At 42.5% G+C, this 27,430-nt stretch overlaps 1 protein-coding gene across 3 annotated transcripts in view; it reads right to left on the bottom strand.

The window, feature by feature from the left end:
- The window catches only part of cdk14 (cyclin dependent kinase 14), a 144,709-nt gene that overhangs the window by 44,037 nt on the left and 73,242 nt on the right, over positions 1–27,430 (bottom strand). For all 3 annotated transcript variants that reach the window (XM_084027913.1, XM_084027914.1, XM_084027915.1), the window contains 4 exons: positions 25,067–25,187; positions 23,194–23,287; positions 12,241–12,304; positions 5,681–5,729 (listed from right to left, as the gene is read on the bottom strand). In XM_084027913.1, coding sequence (XP_083884039.1) covers positions 5,681–5,729; positions 12,241–12,304; positions 23,194–23,287; positions 25,067–25,187 — 328 coding nt within the window. The remainder of the gene's footprint in view (positions 1–5,680; positions 5,730–12,240; positions 12,305–23,193; positions 23,288–25,066; positions 25,188–27,430) is intronic.

Below are 27,430 nucleotides of genomic sequence, written 5' to 3'. Positions count from 1 at the left end.
TTACGAATGTAGGAACATTCACACACAGCAAATGCGGAGATGCATTAACAGAAAACAAGAAGTCGACCTCATCTATTTCATACAAATCAAACACTGAGTTACCTATCGTACCATTCACTCATCCCTCTGGGGAAGAAATCACCGAGCTGCTGACAACAAAAAACAAGCCTCTTAATTATGCTGAAGGTTTGCTGACTCAACAGGAAAAACACTTCTAATACGCACACACACACTCCTCTTTTCAGCTCGCGTTGGTTATGGCAAGTGGGTCACCATGAGAAACACAAACTGTTCATCAAAGCCGGGGCTAAAACTACGCGAACACGTGTGCACGTACGAGCACGTGTCAGAGTGTGTGCACGTGCTGGGAGTCACTGAACTCCTGAACCAGCCCTACCTAGCAGTGCCGACGGGGAGAAGAAGAAGAAGAAAAAAAGAAAAGTGAAAATAAACGCAGAGCAACTCAGTCAGTAATTAGGCATCCAGTGCATTAAATAAACATGATGTTATTCAGCGCAGCCTCACTGGCCCGCCGCTCTCAGTAGTCAGAGTGCCTCTCATGTTCTGCGAGCTTCTCATGGTTGGCTCCCTAGTCAAGCAGTCTGACAGCCACTCCCATGGCTCTCAATGGGGATCTCAACTCGACTTATCAGCAGAGAGACGGAGGGAGGGTAAATCTCTGTTCAACTCCTCAACGCCACTCAGTTAAGAGGCAGAGATAAAGTTAATGAAGTCCATCAGGGCCTGCTTGCCTCGGTCTCATACAGCTGGATCATTCTGTGTAATTCCACTGCAAAAGTTTCAAGACAAACTAGTCTTTGTGTGAAACTGCGGATGTAACACGGCTTGCTAAGACTACTGGTTTAATGATATGGTCTGTTAAGGCCAGTTAGTTTGAAGTAGCCGATACACAGTGCAGCCATTCACCATTTTCCAAGCTGAACCTGGATGATTTAAACCGCTGGTGGCCCAAAATGACAATTTGTGAGAGATTCTTGATTGAACTGACCCTTGTCTAAGCCCCGCCTCCCACTGCTACTCCATCAAGCTATCAGAGCTACCATGGAGCCCACACTGTCACTAACTTCACTCCCTGAATAAATATCATCACATTTTTGGAAAAGCAATTTCAGAGAGAAGCAGACAGAAGGGTCTACAATATCTTTTTTAAAGGACATATCCAGGTTCGGTATACCTTCACAAGCTAGCGTAGCATAGAAGTGCTAAAGCTAGTTCATGATGTGCTACCGTACCCTGCTAATGTTAGCTCCACAAGTTTTTATGTAGAAACGGAACATCTTAGAAATGTATACCTCCTTCCAAACTCTGAAATGACTGCATGAGATGAAAACTTGAAAGAGCTTGAAAACATCGGCATTCTGCAGTATGAGGTTTACTGCTGTCTGCACAAACTGCTCACTCACTAGTGTTCACTTTGTTAAAGTACAGCATGAGTTTCTCAATGCCATCGCTCTCTTTCAGAACAGTGAAGCGTGTTCCCAAAGTTCACTTTTCATATTCTGGGGATAAATCAGCTTAACTACAGCAGTTGCTTCTGCAAGTAAGAAACTTTGTGATTTTAATGTCAAATGATTACTTTGAGAGCACAGAAAAACTACAGCTGCCTTGAAAATTTAGTGCAGCAGAGCAGTAACCTGGTTTCATCCACATCCATTAAACTCACCAATACTCCCTAGAAAAGCATTTTTGTTCTATGTTAGTTTTAATCTCTGCTGTTTAAAAAACTTCAGCAGCATCCGTTCCTTCGTGACGCTGTTAGTTCAGACAAGTCTAAGCCAACCCCTCAACCTGCTATAGACTCACTTTCATGTCGAGCCCTGATGTGTAATCATAGACTGAGGACGCAATCATCATGACAACTCCCATCGGTTTGCGCACTACAGTTTTGAGTTCGGCATTTTGTCCGTCAAAATCTTGTTTACTGAGATAATAAATCAATGCAGAAGTAGGGTCATTTTCTCATAGACTTCCATGCAATCAGACTTCTTTTTGCAAACAGAGGAGTCGCCCCCAGATGGCCAGCAGAAAGAATGCAAGGTTAAGGCACTTCTGGCTCATCACTTTATCACAGAACAGTAACAGCAACCTGTGTCACTTGCTATCCAATCTGTACACGCTGTCTGATCAGTACTGCACATGTGCAACTCTCAACAGAGGTAAGAAAGAATGGGGATCCGTATTCGGTATCTGGCAATATGCAATTTCAGGTATCGGAACTATACATTTGTATTAAAAACTCTGCTTCATATAGCTGGTAGGTAGAGAGGGGTAAAAGAAAAAGGACTAAAAATCCCTGAATCCATATTTACTCTGCAGTGAAGTTAGCTCCACACAGGCTTTGCTTTTGGGTTCCTCTGCAGGCATCAAGACAAACAGCTAGACATGTTGAGGTGTGAAATCACCTGCATGCGAGCACGTTGGCCTTTGAAAATCGTCGATGTACAGTAGGTGCACATTCCTTCGTGCTATCGCTGTCAGCTCGGCCTAGTGAATAAGTGCACATCTGCAGTGAGATGGATCATATCTCCCCAGACTATCAAACAGCTCCAGGTGATGGCACATTCACAACAGAGAGAAGCATTCCTTCTTCAGTGGTGCATGGCAAGTGCTCTTCCAAGGTATCCAGTCAGAACCAAGGACCTGGGAGAGGTGGGACACAGGAAACCACCTGCCTTTATTGACCCCTGACGAAAGTGCCAGACCAGACCCTTTGTTCAAGATCAGCAAGATCACCAAGATCTGTTTTTGGAAGAGTGCCTTTGTGTCTTTTGTCTGAAGACATCCCATGAAGAGCTGTCACCATGTCTGACTCATTTCACTTCACTCTATGGGGGTTGTGAGGGCAACTTGGAACTGTACATGGGTAAACAAGCCTTACCAACTATTATAGTGGTCACATTTGGTGTACAGTAGTGGGTGACTGGCACTGACACTGACAGCATGCCAATAATATGCAAAACTAGACCAAACTGCTGGAACGCGTGTGACGTTGGCCTATATTTTACATTAGCCATGTTTGTGTTACTGTGTCCCTAACCAGCGGCAATGGTACTGATAAGGCAACGGTTTGCGCCTTTGTTTCATCCCCCCACCCATGGGTGCAGGACAGAGATTAAGTTGGTGGCCGTGGCAACATTCCAACCTCAGTGCCAAGAGTCACAGTGGGCTGGTGGCACCCTGGGTCTTACCTTTGTATCGGCAGCAACAGAAAGTTTGCTGATATGGATCAAAGTTTACCTCAAGTTATAGAAGCTAACCTTGTTAACAACTTCATACCAGAAACCAGATGGCTCCAGATCCAGTAAGGTTGTTTCTCTTCTGCCTTGTATCGCTACTCCTCACTCCAAATATGGTCACTTCCTTTACCGGCTGCAAAAATTCCAAGATAGCGACGGCCAAAATCCAAGAGGTCAATAGCCAAAATACATAACTCAAGGCTTCAAAACCGTAGACCACAAACCAATGGGAGACTGGACGATGACTACATCCACTTCTTATTTACAGTCTATGTTTAGGGCCTTAAACAAAAACATGACTAAAAACATAACCTCCTTGGTGGAGTATTGGTAAACTGTTTAACTTCCTAACACTAGCTCGAAGCAGCTTATAATATATATTTCAATCACTAATACCAAGATTCTGTAGAGAGCAGAGATGGTGAGTACTGAAACAATTTTATGGAATTTATTTTATTTCTCTTGTGTTTGAATTAATGTGTTTCGAAATGACCAGCAAGGAAAAATGACTATTACAGTCAATGGAGTCTTGTGGCTGTTTTGTAGCTTAATAATTTATTCTAACTGTCCAAATTCCGACTTTGAATAAATGTACATTTTCAAGTAAAATTGGCAAGTAAACCATGACAGCTACTTGCCCAGAGGGCATTAAAAAAGCCCCGGATAACTAAAATATGAACCTGTAATTTTGCATAACATGTGAGGTTTAACATAAATATATGGTTTCATATACTTGTAAAAGCACAGAAGCACATCGAGCAGCCATTAACCCTGACCGATATATACTGTACATTCATCACATTGTTTCAACTAGAGGAAGAAATACGTGGCTGATGGAGAGCAGACAGGAGAGAGCAGTGGAGGGTGAGCCAACTTTTAGGGCAGAGACAAAGTGAGTGTCTAGGTTCATATCAAATTCATCATTCCCTGGCCTGTGATGAAAGGCAGCAGAGAGGAAGTGATGGTCATTAACATTCCACCTAACTTTCTTTCTTCACATTTTTATTTCCTCTTGGACGAGAGCAAAGCCAGGAGAATGGGAGAGGACAGACTGGGAGCGAAAATCCACTTCAACTCCCTTTACTCTCCTTACTCGACTGCTCATTCTCACATCAAATGTTTTGAATGGAAAACAGAATTAAATGCTGTGAACACAATAATGAATAAACTCCAATGTTTTTTTTTCTTCTTCACATTTGTTTGAAATTGGAGCTATAAAGTTTCTTTATGGCAGCAGAGATACAATCATTACAGACATTTATCTTGCAAATTAACTGTTGATACCTGCTGTATTATTTATAAAATATGCAACATGAACAAATTTATTCATTTAATTATGAAATGTTTCCATAACCCCAGGGTCCACTGAGGCTGAAGTCTTTTAGTGAATAGCCTGTAAAACTGTTCTTTCTTCCAAAATCTCAGGAATTATAGAAAGGAACACATTCGATTCTGATTCCTACGGTGATGGAATTTTTGGCACAGCGTGGTCAGTAATTTGTGCTGTAATTCTTACTTTACAGATTAGAGGCACAGATGGCATCAAGAACAAAGATGACCGAGTTATTAGAAATCACAGGAGGAGCACAGGTATGAGGAGTCCTGTCTGAAGAGGGCTTCAGTAAGCATGGATCGATCCTCACTGAAGATTTTCTGATTCGACAGCTGGAGTTTTGCATAAATCGCTTCCCTGTTGCTACTTGAAAAAAAAAAAAAAAAGGCAAACTCCCCTTTGCCCTCAGTGGTCTCCCCTCCAGATGTCTGCCTGGGGCAAACAGTGGCACACATCTGGGAGTGGCCCCCGACTGTGCCACCATGACCTTTTCCTGCCATATGTGTCTGATGTCCCCGAGCGAAACCACAGACACACATATGCTTACAGGAAGGGATAAAGAGACAGCATGCAGGTTAAAAAAAAAAAAAGTGAGTGTGTGAGCAGCACTAACTGCGGGTTCACAACCCACAACCGATGGGCATTTGCCTTTAAAGACAGGACCGAAGACAACAGGTTGTCAGCTACAAAATCCTCTGACATAACCCTATTCTCATGAAAGCACCCACACACACTGTCATGTTTTCATGACTTCTGGGGACATTGACTTACATTAATTTCTCAGAGACTTACCCTAACCCTAACCAAAACCTTCTACGAGCCTATTCCTGACCCTGGCTCTAACCTTAACTTGACCCCGATTTTAAACCAAGTCTTCACCCTAAAATGTAATGATTTACATTTGACTGTCCCCATTTGGTCTCAAAAAACAGGTTAGTCCCCACAATGTAAGTGTGTTATCAGATATAAGTCACCACATGACCAGTAAAACACACACACACACACACACACACACACACACACACACACACACACACACACACACACACACACACACACACACACACTGGTATTTGAACAGTTCACTTACTTATTCCACGCTTGTCTGAGCTTCTTAGCGCTGTACACTGTAAAGCGGTCTGTAACGACAAGAGGACAACAAACAAACACTTAAGTCATTTGGCATCCCAGTAAAGTGACACACATGCTGATCAGTGGGAGTGGTAAAAAAAAAAAGAAGCACATTTTATGTTGCATTGGTTCGTAGCACCCACCGTACATTCTCAAATAGTTCTCTGATACTGATATCATCCACTGGGTTTATTCTCTTCATTCCAGTTTGCCTTTTTCGTTTCTAATCACTGTTAATTCACTGTCATATAAAACTCAAAATCTCCTGCAAGATATTTTCATATTGAAAGCCTTACAGTGGCTCAAAAGCATTTCCTTCCATTCCTCCAAGGCTGTTCAATATACAAAAAGTATTTGCAGGTAGAGACAAAAAACGTAAAAGCACTTGGAAAATGGCAGAATGGATACGTGTCCCCACATTTTACCACGATGACTCACAGACTCGCAAGGAGAAAAAAAACCCAATCCCAGCGCTGCTATCTCTGCTGCTTAATATGTTGTGACGCAAAACAGAGCTGCCACTTCGAAGTGAAACTAGAATTATTGCCTTGTGGTTGTTCCACTTCATTATTTCACCATATTAAACGTTTGTGTGATATGAATTCTTGAGTTATGGCCAAGTCACAGTGACCGACCACCATACAATTTTACTCAAAATTTGAAGTGATTCGTGCTCCTGAGAATGGGATGGACCTGAGGTCACATTAACCTTTGCTCACGTAAATCTAAGCAATTCATCCTTTTAATCCAGGTGGACATTTGTGCCAAATTTTATTGCAACGATTGCTAGTTTGCAGAATCAAGGAGTGGCTCCTATCACTGAGTCATGCTATAGGAACTATGTACTTCTGCGCCAAAGCCTGACCCCAGTAACTTGTTTTGAGATTAGTGTGGTGAGACAGCGTCTCCATATTCATCTGCACGATGATGTTCATCATGCCGTGAGAGTGTGTGAGGATCTGCACTCCTCTCTTAATCTCAGCCCAAACTGCCATGTGGCTGAGCTGCCATCCTGGCGACCACACAAGCTAGCCAGCCACCCACCGAGGTAGTCCACCTCCCACACTGCCAGTCTCGTCCCGACAGCCAGCCACACAACCGCCTTTGGGTTTCGGCCTCCAGCCTGCCAGCGAGTCAACAGTGGGTGCAGTCACCCAGCACAGTGCCAAGGCACCCTGGCTTCCTGGGTGCCAGAGGTGAAGGCTGCCAGCCGGACGGCCCAGAAATAAACAGGGCAGCGTGTGAGGTGAGGAAGATGATGGGCATGTGGGGGTTTTAGATATTGCAGGCAATTTGTTCTTTTACTAATAGTGATGGTAAATGATCTGTTAACCCAACTGCACAGTGGCACACTTTCAGATCCGCCATTTGGAAAGCATTAACAGTTTTGTTTTGCAATCTCAATGAAGCATTTCCATGTCCATACATACAAATGAAATCTCAGTTTTTATATAAAATTCAGATTTTCTTGAATTTGGTGGTGGAGTTTTGTCTTTTAGTAGTATTTTAGAGCATGTTACAGCATTTAATATCATAAATCACAACACAATCGTATTTTTAATGCTGGCAAGACAAAATATGATACTGTATGCTACTTCCATAACCTTCCTACTATCCAAATGCCTGCAGGGTTTCTCAAATACTTTGGACTCAGTGGAGGTACGCTGGTACAGTGGTCGGCACTGACGCCTCACAGCCGGAGGGTTAGGTTAATTGCCCAGTATCAAGTCTGGGATCAGGTCCAGCCCCCCGTGAGTCTCTGAAGGATAAGTGGGTATAGATGATGGATGGATGGGATAATGATTGTAATGCTACACTGGTTGGGGAAAATGAGCAAACAAACCGGTGACTAGGTGTGTCTACATTCAGATAAGACTGTATGAATGATGGTCCTTTCCAGTTTTTGGCCTTTTAATTCAACATTTGTGTAGTTAATTTCAGTCCAGGGAAGTTGATGACAAAGAAATCATTATATAGATACAACTTGGTCTCGGTAAAAGCCAGATCTGGTGTATCAATAAGACGGTAGAATAGAGGTGGAGAGCTAAAGCAGCACGTGACTGGAAACGGAGAAAGTATCTGCGGAACACCCACAAAAATGTTGAAAAATAAGTGGCGCCTCCGCTCTGAGGTCAAACCACACGGTCATGTTTGAAATACAACCTTAAGAGAAAAACTTGGGACGAAAAATAATCGAAGGAATGTGATGAATCATAACCAGACGAGTGATGCAGCCGCTGTGTTGTGGGAAAGTGAGCAGTGTGTGAGCTCAGTGCTCTGGAAACTGGGTTTCCCCACACTGGCGCAACACTGCCATCTGCTGGTCACTGTGGCCTCTGGAATGTAGTGGACTTAATTGTATCTGTCAAACTGGACATGGACCAAATCATGCTCTTATCTGTTAAGACCATTCATATTAGGATAATAGGATAGGATTTGGATATGGAATATTGCAAAGAATATATCAAGGATTCAACAGATGAACACATTTGCAACATGCTTTTTATATGTGCCCATAGACAAAGCCAAAAAACCATTACGATATATATTATAGATTAATATGCATTAATCCAGTTTGCTGCAGTAGACATCCTTTCTTTTCCTCTGCACACTAGCTACCTCCATTAGAAGCAAATTATTGGTTAAAAGATGACAAATATATCTTTGGATTTAAGTCACATGTGCACATATGATGTAAAACATGAAGCATTTATTAAGCTTTTATCAAAAACACATTTTTGGAATCTTACAATGTGTTATACACAGAGAGACATTAACAAAATCAGACCCCTTCCAACTTTTTTTACAAGATTAATTTATAGTCATTGTTGCGCAACGGGATGCAGGTGGTAGTGCCTCAGACTGAGGAAAGAAGCTGCTCTGAAGTCTGTGTTTATGGTGAATGATACTTCTGTGACACTTGCCACACGGCAGCAGAGTGAACAGGTTGTGTTTGGATGGGTATCGTCTTTTGGGCTGTCCGCGGGCTGTAGAGCCCCCCCTCCGTCACCCCCTGTCCTGGGCTATGGCAGTTTGTCATGTTTCCAGTCAGGATGCTTTCTATTGCTACTCTCTACAAGTTAACAAGGACTTGGCACAGGGATTTTGCCTTCTTAAGTTTCCTGAAGTAATACAGCATTTTATGAGCTCTTTTTTCTTCTTCACTGGGATGAAGATGTGTGATAACCAAGTCAAGATGTTTTTGATGCTGATTCCCAAGAACTCCTTGAACTCTTCAATTGCTCCACCTCAGCTACAACTCAACAACCACCTCCTTGGCGATGAGTGTAGCGTCATCTGCAAACTTCAACCAGAGTCCTCTTGGCGTCTGCGGTAGCCGTCACAGACGTACAGCATGAACAGAATGGGGCTTAGTACACAGCCCTGGGGGACTCCAGATTGAACACTAGAGTGGAGCAGGTGTGGCTGCCAATCCGCACTGCCTGGGATCTGTTTGTGAGCAAGTCTAATAGCCAGTCACTGAGTGCTGTACTCAAGCCCAAAGTGCTAAGTTTAGCGACCAGCTTCACGGGGGAGATTGTGTTGAACTCTCCTGTGACAGTGCTATGTCAAAAATGTAGCGGTGACATCCGTTACCTGGCTGGCAAATGTTCTTAGCACACAACCAGCAGCTTTAATCACATTCACTCTCATCAGGGTTTTCCCTTATAGTTCCACTGTGGACACTGACAGTGGCCGCTCGACTGGAGGCCATTCAGCCTCGACAGCTGACTCTTTGTTGAGGAGATGAAAGCGAGCATAAAATGCGTTCGACTCATCTGACAACTTGGCCTCACGAACGATGAGGACGCTCCTGATTTTGCAGCCTGTGACATTCTGCCACATACCTTCAGTGTTGTTGGTGTTCAGGTCTCTCTCCAGTCTCACCTTCTGCCTCAGCTTTACCTCTTGATACCAGCTTCCTGTCTTGCTCAGGTGATGCTGTGTGTTTCCTTGTCACCTGACCACAAAGCTGTTTGGGCTCTGGATAGTGACGTCACCCTCTCCATGCTTTCTGGTTGAGGAACGACTTTCTAATCACAGTCCTATAAGAGCAGGTCGGGCTCCACAAGTCAAACCTTTGGCCCGTTTACTCAATCTAATTAGATACTATTGTACTTAGTACTGCCAAATACATGACACTGGTGCTAAAAGCAATCTTATTGGAAAAAAAAAAAAAAAAACCTAAAGCCTGTTTCACATGTTAAGATCTAAGAAAAAAAGAAGATATTTTGCTTTGAAATCAGTCTTTAAACAATAATTATCCATCATTGAGAACAGATTATGAAAAATGAATTCATCAATCATCAGTTGTTTTATTTCCTTTTTCTCTTTGTCCTTTGTCCCATTTCTTATGATTTTATCATGCTCTCTAACTCTCTCAAAGTGCAAAAAAACTCCAAAACAAAACAATCTCTACATAAATTATAATGAACTTGATAGCTCTGAATGAAATGTTTTACCTTGATGTAACTTTCAGAGGAGCTTTTAATGTACTTTAAAGTTGGTCTATTACACATATCCTATTACATTCTTTTGAATCCCCAAATAAAATACACATTTCAAACTCTGATTTCTATCATTCACAATGTGCCTGTGCTGATTGTATCCTTTCCTTACTGTACCTCACCCTCTGGTTGTGCTTCTCCAGTTACTCTGAGGCTCTTTCATCACTGCTGAGCTTTACCAGGTCAGCTCCAGTAACATGTTTGTTAAAAGTGCAGCCAAAACAGCGTGCACTGCTTGGAGGGCAGATGCAGTCAAAGCTGCCCATATGTGTGTGTGTGTGTGTGTGTGTGTGTGTGTGTGTGTGTGTGTGTGTGTGTGTGTGTGTGTGTGTGTCTGTGGCTCAGACAGCTGCACAGCTGTGCAACACAGTGTGTGGGAGGAAAACAAGCAGCGACCGTCGCCATGGCCACGAAACGACAGATTACATTTGTATGTGTTGTGCGTGCGTTTGACCATGAGAGTCGCCCCGGTCGGCCCCTAATTGGCCACTAGAGATGGGGAGGCTGCATGGCGTAGCTTTGTGATGCCTCGCTGCCCCGCGCCCTCACTCTGACTCTCTTTATGTCCATCTTCGCCCGTCTCCTCTCCTCCACTCCAGCTCTTTTCCCCCTCCATCAGCTAACACTAATCTACAGTCCCTCTATTCATGTTCCCTCTAAAAATCCCTAATGAGCTCCCAGAGGGCATGGCTGCCCTGGCAGAGGCGGCACCCCCACTCCTCCTCCTGCTGCTGCTGCTGCTGCAATGATGGGAGTACAGTGAATTTTTGGTCGACTGTCCAATCGGTTCATGTGGACGGTCAGGTTTTGAATACTGAGTATATAGACCAATGTGTCCCTGATAGGTCATTGGCTCTGGTGTGCAATATTAACATGTTAAATATGGTGAGTGGCGGTCGATTCCACGGCGTCACTCAAACATCGTGTTAGCATGGAACCTGCTGTCTTTCATCACGGCATAGGCTAGGATGTTAGCATGAAGCCTGGTGTCATTTACTTTAGTGTAGTCTAGCACTACTAGATGTCTTAAAGGAACATACCAGTCTAGTTCTGACTTCTCTCTATTAGCATTTCTCTCGTCTTCCACACATCTCGTGTGCATCAGTGTCTGCACACATGTAGAAAACACTGGCATGGTCCTTTAACTTTTGAACTGGACATATATATTTTTCAAGTAGTGTCAATAAAGGAGACCTCCTAAAGTTACATTTCTCTGCATCATGATCGTAGGTGCTGTTTGATTACAAACCTGATGCTGCATAACATGACTTTACATAACAGCATGCAGAGCTGAACACCACACTTCGCTATATGAACTGTATCTGAAATTTGTGAGCGTGTGAGAAAAAACCCCTTAAATATTCCAATAAACCAATTTACAGTGGTGGAGGAGTACTCAAACCTCTACTTAAGGGAAAGTGTAAAATACTCTGTTATAAGTGTGCATGCAAAATATGAATCAAGTAAACTGCAAAAAATAAACTTAAAGTGCTAAAAGTACTCATTATGCAGAATAGTATATATTATATGATTGCACTATAATTATTGATGCATTACTGTATTCATCACTTTTATGTTGCAGCTGGTATAGGTGGAGCTCATCTTTACTACTTTACATACTGCTGGGAAGTTTCATCTATCTCTGTTGCCATAATAAAAGTATTCTGTTCTACTTAATGAATTAGCAAAGGCTCCTAATTAACACCACAATTCATAATTAATCTAGAAAGTAAACAACACTTTTCTATAATTAATCTGTACTTTAAATGTAAATAAGATGCCAGAGTGCATTAAAAAAAGGCATCAAAACAGAGTTTGTTCATTAAAACATTTGCATTGGAGAGGATCGCCCTGGACTCCCATAAGCCTCCAAAGTCCTCCAATCCTAGAAAGGCCCCTGGGCTTGATGTCTCAGCTGAGCGAGGGCAAAACAAGTTCCCGAGGGTTCATGGCATGAATCTTGTCACTGTGTGTAACACTTTATTATTATTTATGACATGAAAGGTCTCACCTGGTTTGAAGTGAGGCAGAGAGTTAACGCCAGGCCAGGTTTCCTCAGACGGGGTGCCGAGGACCTGAAAAAGACACCAAGGACAGAGATGAGAACGAGTGAAGCATAAAAACTGATTGGCTTTTGGGTTATCCAGGGAGTTCTATGTAGAGCACTATATAGTGAGTTCAACTGGAAAATGAAAAACAAAAACAAAAATTCCCCTGGTGAGCCAGTATGCCGCATTTTTAGGGCTTTTATTGTGAAGGGCAAGATCAAAAGGAGCGCTATACCTGTTGTTAGTGTGAAGGCAGAAAGCATATTTTCTCAAATTAATAAAGAAATACACAGTATAAAGTGAGTTGAAAGTGATTTCAGACACATCCCTGCATCAATTAATTCACAGCCAATTCAATTATTTTATTATTATTATTTTACAAATGAAAGAAAACCAGAAATCTTGTATAACCATTTATTTTGTGAAATATAGAATCCTCACTGCACCAGGACTCACAAAACAAATGACTAAGTCATAGCTCAGTGTGCTTGTGACTCACTGGTGTCTATCACAAGTTGAAAAAAGCAAAGCAAACTAGGTACTAAGTGAAAGTGATGTGTTACAGATTATAGCTCTCGTTTCCTAGTAGTTCCATGAATGTGTCGGTATGTGAGAGGAAGAGGAACCCTGCGCCACGATTGGCTGTTTGATAAACGAGAACTAAATTCCAGCTTCCCTTTGCTTGCGCAATAGTCATGATTAGTGCAACTTTTATGGAAAGGCTGGCTGGAGTTCTCACGCACACAGCCCGGGGTTTATGATGACAAAAGCCAGAGCAGCGGACATGCCTTCCACATGATCCATCACAGCTAAGCAGCATAATAGTTTCCAGATTGCCCGCTTGTGTCTGATCTGTAGCGCAGTCTTACAGTAGAGCAGCTGCTCGGGGATCTGCTGTAAAAGTGAGTGGAGTGGAGGTGTGTCGTGGGATCACTCTGTTTCCGATGGCTCTCGTTGGCTGAGAGGCAAAGCCGAACACATGAAAGCTTGTGGTTATGGGAATCAGGAGGTATGTTCCCGTACACAAATGAATCCCAATCATAAAATAGCCAAGCGAAGACCAGAGGAATTTACAAAAGTCCAGAGGCTTGTTAACCTCAGGTTGGCTTGCTGCCGACACAAGTGGTAGTCATAGTAGTGTAATAACAAAGCAGGCCACTAGAGGACAGCAAAGCACCACGAGCCTTCAATAAGAGCAGCCGGGAACAAAAGAGAGTTCATTTTACAAGCTCAGCTGAACTTTAAAAACAATCCCATTGTTATAAATCTATCAAATGCAGGAAGTTTGTGTGCTGTTTGCATTCATTTGTTTTTAAGATAAATACAAAAGTAATTACCCACAACACAACATGTTCTCAATGTTTAAGAGGGTAGCTATAGTAATTCTTATTATTATTAGTATCATCATCAGTGTTGTCACTATTATAAGTTATATTATAATAAATCAAATATTTCTGACCAGAGGGGCAAAAAAAGGCAGATTTTATTGTCTTTTTTTTTCTAAATTCAATACTAGTGTTTGAGGAGATTTCTAAATCACAGCTTTAGAGTTTTCAAAACATTTCGAAACAACCCTTGTGCTGTGATGCTAAATTTACATCATATGATTATTTTCAGGTTCATATTTGCATTTTGGCTTTCTACTAGAATATGTTTACATACTTGTGTACTTATGTCAAACTGAAACTGAAAAGGTGAGTTTTCACTATATGTCTTATCAACCTTTAACATTATGATTATTTTCAGGCTGATACCAGAATTTCAATATGCATGAACTGCGACAGGACAATCAAGAAATATGCAACATCTTTACACAGCAGATCTTGACCTGACGGCATTTCATCGAGGATGAACGCTGTCCTCGGTTGTGTCTTTGTACGGCACTGCGTGCTCAGCGGTCAGTGACGTCACCTCACGAGTGCTGACTGCCACCGTTCTGTTTTCTCTGTTGATCTACCATCAACACACCCACACATTTAAAGAGGGTCTGTGGATGATGATCAATGCCGGATTAATATTCACCCTAAAATAAAATCTACAGAGATCACACAAGAGCCGGCCAACTGTCCAGTGACTCGTCAGTGTAACCTTCCAGCTACTAAAGGACAGGCGGTTGAGTCTGCAGACTCAAGGATGAGTTACAACAACTCTGTCTCCTACAAAATTAGATTCCCATATAACATTTTTTTATAAAACATTCATAAAACGTTTTAAATAGTCTCAAACACGTGGTTAACCAAACAAACAAAACATGGCACTAACCTACATACTTAGGTTGAGGCAACAAAAGAACTTGCCTAATTGGCCTAAAATGACTAATATGCAACAAACATACTTCAAAAGCGACCCAAACAGCAGTTTCCTGGGTGAAAGCCTTGCGTTTTGTGATCCGTCCACCATCCCGACCGACCTCCTTACACGGGACTTCCTCTTTCGTGTGAAACAAATTTACTGATAGGAGACCGGGCTGGTTATGAAAAAGGAGGAAAAGGTTGTGGGGAAAGTCACCGAGTTCAAATCGGCTTAAGAGCTGGAACATCGCTGCACATCCTGACAGCAGAAGAAGCTGAACTCACCAGCAAATTGTATAATTCCTCATGTGACACACGTCAGTAGTTAGCTATTACTGTATGTCACAGCTGTTGGTATCAGACTTGCTATTTGACTAAGAAGTAGTAGGAGTGCGTTGAATTACATATTATCCTTGTGGCTATTCTGACGTGCCTTCAAAAGGGGGCTTAATGAAATCATCGTTTTTCATGACAAACACTCCAGTTGTTAAACCGACTGCCTGGTCGGGCGATGCAGAGGAGGGTGCTCCACTGATGGACAGTACCCATTATGAGACAGAGCTTACATTTTAACCATAGACTGTATATAGGAAGTATTCATTTTGTGTAATACGGTTATGAAGCCTCGAGTTTGGCATTTTGCCCGTCGCCATCTTGGATTTTTCCATCAACTCTCCCGATCCTACAAGAACAAAACGTTGCTTTGACAGTGAACTCCCACCCAACACAGACATGGTATGAAGGAGCATGTTGACATGTGAAGAGGGGGGGGGGGGGTGCTGTGCCACAACATGTCTGAGAGTTTGACAAGTGTGTCGAGAGAACGACGGATCAGACAGAGAAAGTCCTGCCGCAGAGGAATTCCTATGAGATCACAGGGTCATGACCCTGAGCTCTGCATGCACATTCTGCTGGACAAACATACTCCGGCACACCCCGAACTAAGCTAGCGACCACCCAGCGAGCCAGACACAAACAAAAAGAGAGGGCGAAGTCGCAGAACCGACAGCTCTCGCTGAAGCTACGATGCCTGTAGGTTTCTTACCCAGATGTAGATTTAAAATGATTTAGTTTACAACTTAACTTTCCTTGCATCATCTGGGGTCTGTGAGTGCCATTACAAGCCAGAATGACATCATCTGATAACCGCGTGTAAAATCAGTGGAATTCCCCCTGAGAGTTAACAATGGTTACATTCCATTTAGCTGTTCCAGTAAGTTAACACCAAAACCTAAAACTGTCTTTAACTTTGGCAAAGGCGTTTACCCAAACAACCATTTTTTTTGTGTTAGTCATAGAACTGGAGCTTTGTGGTTTTAGTTTTGGCAGTTTCAATTCTGGTAATAATCGCCGGGCAAAAACAACCTTTTCTGACGCACCAGTGGATTTTTAGATTTTGGGCTATTTTTCCTTCTGTAAAATGTTTTCTTTTAGACTTATGGTAAGAAAAAACAATTTCTACACTTTTCCTTTGTACGTCTGTAGATTTCTCCTAAATTCACCAAAACGTCCTCATTTACATATTGAAAGAAAACAGTATGAGTACAACTTGTCTTAATAGAAGTAATCGAGTGGGGAACTTCAGGGTGATATCTGTTTGTTAAAATGTTAAGTCACCCTTAATTCTGTCCCTTACTGCATGATTCTCAGCATCTTTGGGGAGGTGTAGGTTGGGGGTGCAGGATCAATCTCTAAATCCAAACTTAAGCACCAGCGCTGAGCCTGGTCGCAGCTGTATCTCACCCCGGCCTCTTCCACATTCTCTGCTCTCTGCCTTTGTCCTAACGCTGACCACAGCCTTCATATCCTTCTCTCACTCTGAAAATCCCAGTCCCACCCTTGCTGCTCTCCAACCTCGGTCCCAGCCAAACAGATTGGGGTCACCTCCAGGCGGGGGTCAAACGGATCAGAACCACAGCCAAGTGGATCAGCTGTCTCCCACTGCGACGAGTGGAATGTGTTCGGTAAGCCCCGACTATCCTGTCTGGGTTTCAGCAGATGGATGCTCATGTCACTGACACAGCGGCTGTTGGTGAAATGGTATTATTTATCTCCCCAGCAGCCTCTCGCTCTCTCCTGAGGGCAGATCAGCTCGCATGTACACTGCCTTACTCTTCATAGTAGGAATAAACTCTAAATAAACAGGGTCCCTATGGAGAAAAGACGGGAATTTACACCGTGCAGGAGTCTTCTGTTGCTGTAAGGAACCAGTTTACAGTTGTTCTGTATAGCATAGTTCATATGGTTCTCTCTTACAAAGGCTGCTTTTTAACTGTGCAATAGAGCCTCACTGTTGCACTGGCTGACATGTTCTTTCATTCATATAAATAAGGTGGGAGTAAATAAATACAACAAAATAACTTCTAGTCCCCAACAAACACATTGTTACCATGATAGTCACCATTAATGTATTTCACCAATTTTCACTTTACAAGAGTAAAAGCCATACTTTACCATGGTATATAACCGGACACATTTAGCTGATAATGTTTATAATTGTGACAAGATTATCATTAGTGTTCAATGACAATGACAGTTTCCTCTGACTGTTCCAGTTATCCTTTTAAAATTATTTGTACAGAAGGGAACAAATAACTAAGTTTTATGTTGGTCATACACAGACTCTGCTGTGTTGCATAGCAACAGGAAAATTAATGAAACCATCATAAGCAACATGCAAAAATCTTTATTGCGGTAATGCCCTACCTTGACTAATGAAAATAATCACATTATGCTCATGTAAACTTGGCAATGTGTTGGTTTATATTAGGACAAGTCGTATGTTCAGAAACATAAGCTATCATATTATCCATGGCGGCCACATTGCCAGTGCTCATATTTCACCACAAACAGCTATTTCACTCACACTAATATAAAGAGGCAGCTCATTGTCTTTTAAACACACACACACACACACACACACACACACACACACACACACACACACACACACACACACACACACACACACACACACACAAACACGAACACACACACACACACACACACCTCTGCCCAACAGGATATTTCCGGGAGATAGACCTGTCCATATTCATAAAGCCCTTCCAGTGGATGTAATCTGTGTGGTGACAGCTAGTTAACCAGCTCGCCGGCGCCTGGCCTCATCCACCACAACTTTAATTCATAGAGACATTCACAGAGAGTGTATAAGAGAGAGGTTTAAAGAAAATGCCATGTGAACACCTATCTAAAGATAAACACATGCCTGTGGATAAGCATGGATACCGTATTTCCTTACCAATGTTGGACAGGAACCAGGCAGTCATTTGTTGTGGACTATTTTCAGTGACACAACGTTTCAACGTTTGTACTAACGTCCACCGTATTTGTATGGATGAAGGAACATGTCAGCCAGTGCAAAGAATGAAGAAGGTATATTAGGCTGTGATACATTCCCTTTTGGTTTGAGTTTGAATCAGGCAGCAAAGTCTGGTTCTGAACAGTGGAGTCAACGTTGAAATGCCTTAAACTTGCATTCTCTCTACTGACCATCAGGGGGCGACTCAACTCATCTGGTTACAAAAATAAGTCTCATTACATGAGGGTCTATGAGAAAATGACCCTACTTCTCACTTGATTTCCCAAGTCTTCGTCAATACAGCACCATTTATAATATCCAATAGTCCATTTATAATATTATTACTCCCCAGCAACAGGTATTGTATAGGGATTTCAATTTACAAAACACTTTACACGTATTAATCCAAGTCACGCTGCATCACAAATTAAGCTACAAAACAGCATCACCAGGCCAGACAAGCTAGATCAAATGTTGATTCGACCCCCCAAGGAAGAGAGGGAGGAGAGCCTGGATGAGGGCTAAGCTTATCCAGCTAGGGTCTAAGAATACTCGGCCCCGCTTACCCCTGGCAGTCCAGTCCAGTCGAAGGGAAACAACATGATGAAATTAGACTTCAAGCTTAATGGCGAATGGGTTTGCATTTATATCACGCCTTTCTATTCCTCAGACCACTCAAAGTACCTTGCCCAATGACACTTCATCATGTGGACTGGAGGAGCCGGGAATCAAACTGTTGACCTTCGGTTTAGAGGACGACTTGCACTACCTCTGAGCCACAGCCTCGCCTCCCCTCCCCAGCAATGGGAGATCGGAGACTCATCGGCATCTCAGATCCAATACAGGCAACCCACGAAACAAAGCGCAGAATTCCAATGGGACGAGGGGAGACAGACTCTGTTTTTACATCAATGATGCTTGGCACACAAACATAATCAGAGTTGATGGACGATGTTTCCCTAATGTCGGATTCTTGATCAGTGTTTTTGTTGCTGCTGTTTGTATATTTTTTTTAATGAAATGTTCAAAAATGCACAAGAGGAATGCACTTTTGTTTTGTATGTCAGGTTTTACTGTTTAGCATAAACGGACTAGGCTACAACTGCTGGACAGACGTTTTGGTGCGGCATCTGGATTTACCAGGCCATCTACGTTCCCACCCTCACTTATGGTCGTCATCATTGGGTAGTGACTGAAATAATGGAATACAAGCAGCTAAAATGGGCTTCCTCTGGGTGAGTGTGTTTGGCCTTAGAGATAGGGTGTTGAGCTCAGACACCCGGAGGGAACTCAAGAGTAGAGCTGCTGCTGCTCCTTTCGATCGGGGTCTCCTGATGTGGTCTGAGCATCTCATCAAGATGCCTCCCTATAGAGGTTTTCCAGGCACGTCCAACTGGTAAGAGGCCCCGGGGTAGACGCAGAACACGCTGAAGAGATTATATATCATGTCTGGCCAGGAAACGCCTCTGGGTCCCCCGGGAAGAGCTGGAAAACTTGGTGAGAGGGCTGTCTGGAATACCCTGCTGCCCCTGCAAGCTGCCCCCGCATAAGCAGAAGAAAATGGATCGATGGATGGAACCCTGTGTTGCAGAATGCCTATCAATGATCCTTGAATACTCTCACACTCCCACAGCAGCAAATTAAGAGACAAATTACCCCCCCCCACAAGAATAAAAACGGCCCCTTCCGCTGATAGTTTGCCTGACGTGAGAAAAACTCCAGGCCACCTTCCGACATTCCAGCTCTGCAGGCGCGTTCAATGTGCCGACTCAACTCCTGGCAGGGGGGGGCTCTCAAACAGTGATGGAGGCTGACCTTTCCTCTTCCTGTCTTCAAACAACATGGCCTTTAAGATGTGTCTGACTCGGCATAATTCATTGATGGCGCCCTTCACATGAGTCTGTGAGGCTGTGCATCCAAACTCTGACCCCGTCAGACAGCCCAGCAGCCGACACACCGGGCCGTAGAACAGGCGGGAGGGTTGGAAATGTCAACATCGGGCTCACTCTGACAAGTAGGCCGGTTCTGCTGTTACACATCACATCGCCAAGCCGCGCACACCTCTGCATTTCCATATTTATTCGTCTCTTCTGTCTCTATTTGACAACTGAATACACACTAACTACAACACAGAATGAGAAAAGCAAAGGCTCAGTTTTGCTCAACAGTATTTTCAAAGCGATGGAATATATTTAGAGGGTTTTATTTTATTCATCAGAGGCACATTAATAAAAATGCTGAAAGTTAAGCAAATGTTACGGTTTACGGAAGTTAGATTATGTTAGGTTGGGAAGACATGACAGCAACTGAAATAATGGCCAAATGTCATCACTTCATCATTTTGTCCTATTAGTTATTTGCATTTAATTGTCATAAGAAGCATACGAGTTCTTGAGTTACAGCTTAAAACGTGTTTTGTGATGTCACAGTTACATTTGACCACCAAGTTCAGTTAAACGTTGACGTGTGTGAAATCTGAAATAATGACTTCATAAAGTTCTTGAGATATGGCATTAATGAGAACGGGTCGAATGTGAAGTCACATTGACCTTTGACCTCCGAAATCTAAACAGTTCATCCTCGAGTTCGGGTGGACCTTGATGCCAAATCTGAAGAAGTTCCCTCCAGGCGTTCCTGAGATGTCACATCAGTATTTTCCAGGTGATGGAATATGTTTATGGTATATAAACAAAGGTGCATAAGATGGATTATCAGAGGAATGTTAGGTACTGTTGTGTAGACATTATTTTGCCTTGCAGGTGCAGCTGTATCGTGGTTGAGCCTGCTGCTGTGGCCCTGCTCCACTCCCACTGCCACTATTATTAGTCAGATTCCTGTTATTATCATGCTACAGTTTTTGCTTTATTTTTTAATCATTCTATTATGCTGTTATTATTAACATTTTCTACAATGATGTCTTCCATTACTCTTTCTGCTTGACTATACTATGTTGTGGTTTATTCTCATAGAGATCCCTCCTCTGTGTCTTTCCCTGGGGTTTCTTCCTTGTTTTTACCCTGCTAAGTGTTTTTTATGGGAGCTTTTCCTTATTGGATGGAGCATCCCAGGACGGATGTAAAAGCCCTCTGAGGCAAATTTGTGATTTCAGGCTTCACAAATAACATAAAGATTGCATTGAAAACTGTTATTTGGGTTTATAGGATGTCCTGATATACAACCACTTTCTTTGGAGGTAAATCTGAACGTGACAGCAGCTGAAATAATGGCATTCATTCTCCAGAGAAAATCCACACTACGGACTACGAACAGATGCACAACCCGAACACATAATGCCTCCGGCCTCCAGTGTGGATGCATAAAAATGAACGTGTTACAAGGAGACTGTTGTCAAGTAGTATGGCATGCAACGTTTGTACAGTCGAGCTGAAACAAAGGTTGAAGAGTATCTGGCTTCCGTGCGGTGAATTAATTAACGGATGTCATGTAGTTATTGGTTGGAAGTGGTTGGTAGATAATGTAGGCATGCATCATACTGTTTTTCTCCAGGATGAAAAACATATTGGATGTTGATTTGATGTTTTTTTTCCTGACATAAAGTGTTAAATAGGTGCTCAAAATGACCTGGGATGTTATGCAAAAGGATTGAAAAGGCATTTTTTAATTTCAGCTCAACCCTGAAAGTTACACACTAGTGTAAGAAATTAGTGAATTTATCAGTGAATTTAATACAGTCCATAAATGGATCTACAGTTAAACCAAATCTCCTTTTATCAGGTACTTCTCTCACACCTTTCCCCGGCTCTTTGTTTAGCCCGACTGTGTACAGTAGACATAATTTGCATACATTCAATCCTCTAGTGGACCTCCATGATGGCGCCAGAAAATTAAAAAAAAGAAAGCTTTCTGAGCAAAGTGCAAAAGCCTCTGTGGGGAAGCAGAGTACAGCTGAGCCCCATCATCAGCCTGGCCAGCGGCCATCCTGCTGTCGGACCTGTCTCCTCTCTGGCCCAATCACGGTGCGTCTTTGTGTCTGAGGGGCCGGAGCCTCTTACAGATGTGTGCAGGAAGCCCCGCCTATCCCTTCTGGCATGAAAGACAATCAATAAGAATCATTTTTCCTTCATCTGGTCCTCCCCCTGTTTGGTTTCCACGCTTTGTGAGAGAGCCCCGTGCCTGCGGGGGCTTCCTCCACCTCCACTCATCCCTTCATTCAGAATCCATCCCATCTCAGATACGGATCTTTAGCCTACAGCCCAGAGGCCAAACACCAGCGAACATCCTTTGTCTCCCGACTTGACTTGGAACCCCTTTCATACTCTCCTTCCTATAATTTTCTACATTAATTATTCAGGCCCTTCCAGCCCATGAATATAAATCCATTATGTCTGCCCTGCTACACTCTGCTTCAATTAAGAGATGAAATGATATAGGGGGGGATGGGATGATCAGGTTATTCAAGGACAAACCTAACTTTATAGTTGTGTGATTTATACCTAACCATGTAGTTTTATAGCATTTTTTATGAACTAGATGTTACAAACTGTTAAAACTGCACCCGGAAAAATATGTTTCCGCGGACAAATACAAAAGACCCAGGCCTTCAACCAGGAGACTGCTGTTTGTGTCCCGTGTGAGTTGTTTGTTGCTGTGTGTTGTGTTGAGTTTGGTTGTGTTTTTGTTCTGCTCCAATTCCATCGTCATTATAAGCCAAACCACGATTCTTTTTTTCATTAAACCTGATCCTTACTTTCTAGTTTGTTTACAGAAACCTAACTATGTGGTTTTGTGGCATTTTTCATTTTGTTTGTTAACCACATTTTTTTCCGTTTGGTCTGGAAAAATATGTTTTCCTGGAAAGGTAATTGGTAGTGATTTCTGCTGTTTCTACCACATTCTCACCCTGCCATCAGCAAGTGGCAACATGAAGAGTTATAGTCCAGGTGATGGATAAAAACAAAAGTTTTACAAAATCTAACTGTAATGGAAGTGAGGCGATGGCTGATAGAAAATGTGCACAGAGGCATGGATTGTGTTATTATCATGTCGGTGAGCTCAGGCTGGGTTCAATATTCAATCTATTGACTCCAGAAGTCCTTTCATGGTCCTTCACCATTCACACGTATTCAAGAAAGATTGGGCCAAAACAAATTATCATTATCCCTCAAAGCTACGTATCAGCACTGAAACTCAAGTTATTCATTTACATCTGTATCCAACCTGCTATTGTTGGAATGAAAGGGAAGGAGGCCCGGCGGTAATAGTGCAGGCTGCAGGGTGGGAACACATACTGTAGACATACATGCACATGTGCACACACTTGAGACACGACAGCATCAGTGACTCACCAGGAATATCCTCTCCAGCTGGTCCTGGATGTCCTTCATGCCAGGGAAGGCAGCCACTCCTTGGATCATCTCAATGAAAATGCAGCCCACTCCCCTTGGAGAGAGAACACAGGATAAATAATAGCACCATCATTACAGTCACTGTGTGTGTGTGTGTGTGTGTGTGTGTGTGTGTGTTATTGGGATTCACACTCCAAAACCCATCTGCCTGCAAGTGATTCTGTCTTATAGTCCTCCTTCCACTCTTATTGTTTAACCCTTTGAACTCTGCAATAGACATATTTTTTGCTTAGTGTGATGCTTCATATCCTTAACATTTCTACAACCTAAGCTAAACGTTCATGGAAGTCAATAAGCCATAATTATTGATAAAAGTATTGAAATTATGTTACTTTTTTTAAAATGACTAAATATATAGACACCTCAATAGCTGACTAATAAACTATTCGATCAAAGGAGTCTGATTAAATCACACTTGTTATCTTCTCCAATCTCACAACATGTCCTCTTGATATAAAGGATCACAGTTATTTCATCACCAAAAACATAGCCCACCTTTTTTTATCCGAGCACTCACATTAGATCAGATTACTAGATAGATTTGGGATTTATGAAGGATTCTAAAATGAGCTGGGGGTGTCTCTCTCTCTCTCTCTCTCTCACTGTCCTTTCCCTTCTGTGGGTGGATTGTTACAACGTAGACAATATAAAACTGAGAGCCCTTCCATATTTTCGTCGACCATAACTAGACCTGCTGTATATTAATCTGTGCACTAGCACACATGAGTGACTTGGGTGTCGCCTCTGATTGACAGACGTGTGGGAGAGCTGCAGGAAGGTAAAAATAGAGCAGTCTTCCATCACATCCCCACTCCTCACAGATGGAAGCCTGTAACCTGTAGGCTGCTGTGATGGATGTTTCTCATGGCAGGAAGACAGATACGCTCAACCTTTTGGTCCTGCAAGAGATGCTTCTTCATGGAAGACTGCTCCCTAAGTGACCAAGGGTGTCTCTGTGTGTGTGTGTGTGTGTGTGTGTGTGTGTGTGTGTGTCGCAGGGTGACTCAGTGGGATGGAACACCATCCTGTAGATTGGCCACCTGAAAATACCCTTGAAGCAGACACCCTATCTGTTTGCCTCCCACAGCACCGAAGCCCCCAACTGCTTTTTAAGTGGCTGTTGGAGAATGCAGCCGAGGCTCATGGGACGTCTCTGTTGACTGTCCAGACAGAAGGGGGAACCGAGGCTCAACTGAGAGCTGTATAGTTGCAAGAGGAAAGGGACACTAGGTGCAGAATGGGGTTGTAGATGATTTTTTTTATTAAAATGTATGATATTTGTTCTTATAGTTATTATGACTCCTTATTGTTTTCTTGTATGTTTGTATGCATGCAGCTTGTTAATTTCAAACATTATCAACAATGTCATTATCCTAGAAGATCTCAAACGCGCCTCGAAGCTCTGATATCAGATGAAACATCACCGACTATTGAAGCGATGACCACTTCTACAATATGTAATCAAAAAGTGAGCAGGTTTGATTAAAAAAGAACATAATTAACACACAGCACACACACAAAAACACAATTTAAATGAGTACCATTAAAAAAAACATGATTAATGTGTAATTTTTATGAGCTGAAAGGTCCAGTCAGCTGTCCCCAGAAAATGGACTCAGCTGCAGCTAATCAATCATTTAATCACATGGGTTTTTGTTTTTTTTTGTTAAAAATACTCTTTGTACATAGCGAGTACATTTTGTGTAGAAAAATCACAATTAGATCTAAATGGAACTCTTATGTAAATACATCATGGATAAATTACACAAAGACAGTATGGGGGATCTCAGGGTGAGGGGTTAGGAGTACTCACCACATGTCCAGACAGGTGGAGTAGTCCGTGGACCCCAGCAGCACATCTGGTGGGCGGTACCACAGGGTCACCACCTCGTTGGAGTAGGTGTGGCTGGGGACCGACTTGGCCCTGGCCAGGCCTGAGGGGAGCAACACAGCAACACCGTCTCAGAAAGCATTATCATTGACTGACCTTCACCAGGTTTCAGAGACAAAGCACAACACCGGAGGGGGGGGCAGCGCTCACTGGAAGAGCCATTCCAAGATTACTGTGTTAGGAGATTGAGTCGGTGTTGCATGATGGGATAATTAAGGTATACGGCAAGTAAGTTAAGGCAGACAACGTTACAGCTCAGAATTCTGATGAACAGTTTAAATTAAAAAAAATGAAGTGGAAAATTGAAATGTGTATTTACAACAATACAGCAGCAGAAGCTATCAGACAAAAATGTTTCAGGTCCTGAGAGGATGTTCATAAAACTCAGCAATGCATGTTATAGATATACAAAAGAAACAGGTTTACCATTTTCATAATCGGGTTTGAAATTTGTTTAAAGTTGACTACAGTGCAACTAAAACTAAAACTAAACACGCTATTAAACATGGTTTAGTAGGTGGTCTGGCTTAAAATGCAAACAAAATTGAAACTAAACAAAACAAGAACACTTTGTTCTATTGGGACACGAACAGCATTCTCCTTGGTGAAAGTCAGCAAAGCTCTATAGGTTGGGCTGAATTCCATGTATGCACCTGCATGTATATGATGATTGAATGTTGTGTGTGGTCGTGTGTTTTTAGGAGGCCAGGCTGAATATTCAATGAGGCAGCCTGCCTCTCTGTTTCCATTAATAACTCATAGGGAGCCATCAAGCTCGACTTGGCAGACCTGACTTTCTGTACATTCAACCACAACCAGCCTGAGATTACCTTTTCAAACGTAAATGATGATGGAAGACCTCTGGGTGTCAGTGAGAAACAGAGGGACATCATGAATGATGAGATGAACACAAAGGACCAAATATTCCTGTTTCCATCGAGTGGATCGGTGATGATGCTACGGCGAGCTGTAATTTGAAACCACCGTAGGCTTAATGAGAACTACAAAAAAATGGGTTTATAGAGTTTTAACGAGAAAGTCATGGGCGGTTCCCTCTTATTCTAATCCTAGCATTTATCTACGTGGTGACATTTTGTAGGATAAGTAGCGGGTGACAGCGCTCCCATGGCAGCTAATGGTAGAGCAGAGTGGAGATGCAGCGCTCTTTAATGAGGCCGATGGCATTACCTCTTTGTCTCTCCCCAAGTGGTCGGAGGGCTTAATTAAAGCATTTAGCTTGGTAAAAAAAGAAAAGAAAAAAGGACTTCCTGCCCTGCTGCTAAGTCCCCTGTGTGTGGGAGGAAGACGGGTAAATGAGAGGGAGGGTGCATGTAACGTTTTCTCGTGTTGGAACAGGAGAAAGGCGTTTCGGCTGGCATTCATCAAGGCTGAGCACTGTAATGTCCACACAGTGATCTAAGGCGGAAGAGACGCCATCTGCCCGCCGGTACTCAGAGAATATTATTTCCACTGCAGGCGTGTGTGTGTGTGTGTGGGTCATAAAAGAAAGCACAGTAATAGAAGGCTGGCCTGTTTGTACAACACCTCTACACCTTTCCATGTTACACGGGGAAATTAACAAGCATTAGGCCAATTTTACATGTGATCAAGAGCAAGAGGAGAAGAAAACATCTCGTTTCTACAACCCACAAATGTTTTGTCCAATGCAAAGAAACACATATTTAAAGTGTGAGGAAAATTAATGAATATCCTATAACCAAATTTATTTCATTTAAATAGTCCAAAATCCCACATGTGCCTCAGCAGGCTTTACAACCTGTACAGCATACAACATTCATATCTGTCAGCTCATTGGATTATAATAAGTTATATTCTAATTAAGATAACATCCTTGTGTTGGTTCAGCATCTGAATGGCAGACATACTGCTCTTCCATCCATTTTCCTGTATCAACAGTTTATGTTTATTTCACCTCCAATTCATTTTCATTTCAGTTCTCCTGTGTTCTTTTTATCAATTCTGTATTTTTGGCAGCCAAAAGATTTACAGAAGACAATTACAAATACTTTACCTCACTGTTTTGACATCAATACAATGAAATGCTTAAAGGAAAGAAACACACGAGTAAGCAGGCAAAAACAAATACACAAACAAACAAATAAAGAAAGCATCCAGATTCAGGGTTTTAAAATAGTAATCCCTCTACACAAAGAAAAGACTAAGAGCAACAATCTCCCTGTCTTTTATTGCTTTCTGCATGCATGTAGGGACTATTTTCAGTGGCGGATTAATCCACATTTGATGCTCTATAAGAATATGTGGCAG

This window comes from Eutrigla gurnardus, assembly GCF_963514095.1.
Source record: "Eutrigla gurnardus genome assembly, chromosome: 14".
In the NCBI taxonomy this organism is placed as follows: Eukaryota; Metazoa; Chordata; class Actinopteri; order Perciformes; family Triglidae; genus Eutrigla; species Eutrigla gurnardus.
This window is presented reverse-complemented; position numbering and strand designations above follow the sequence as displayed.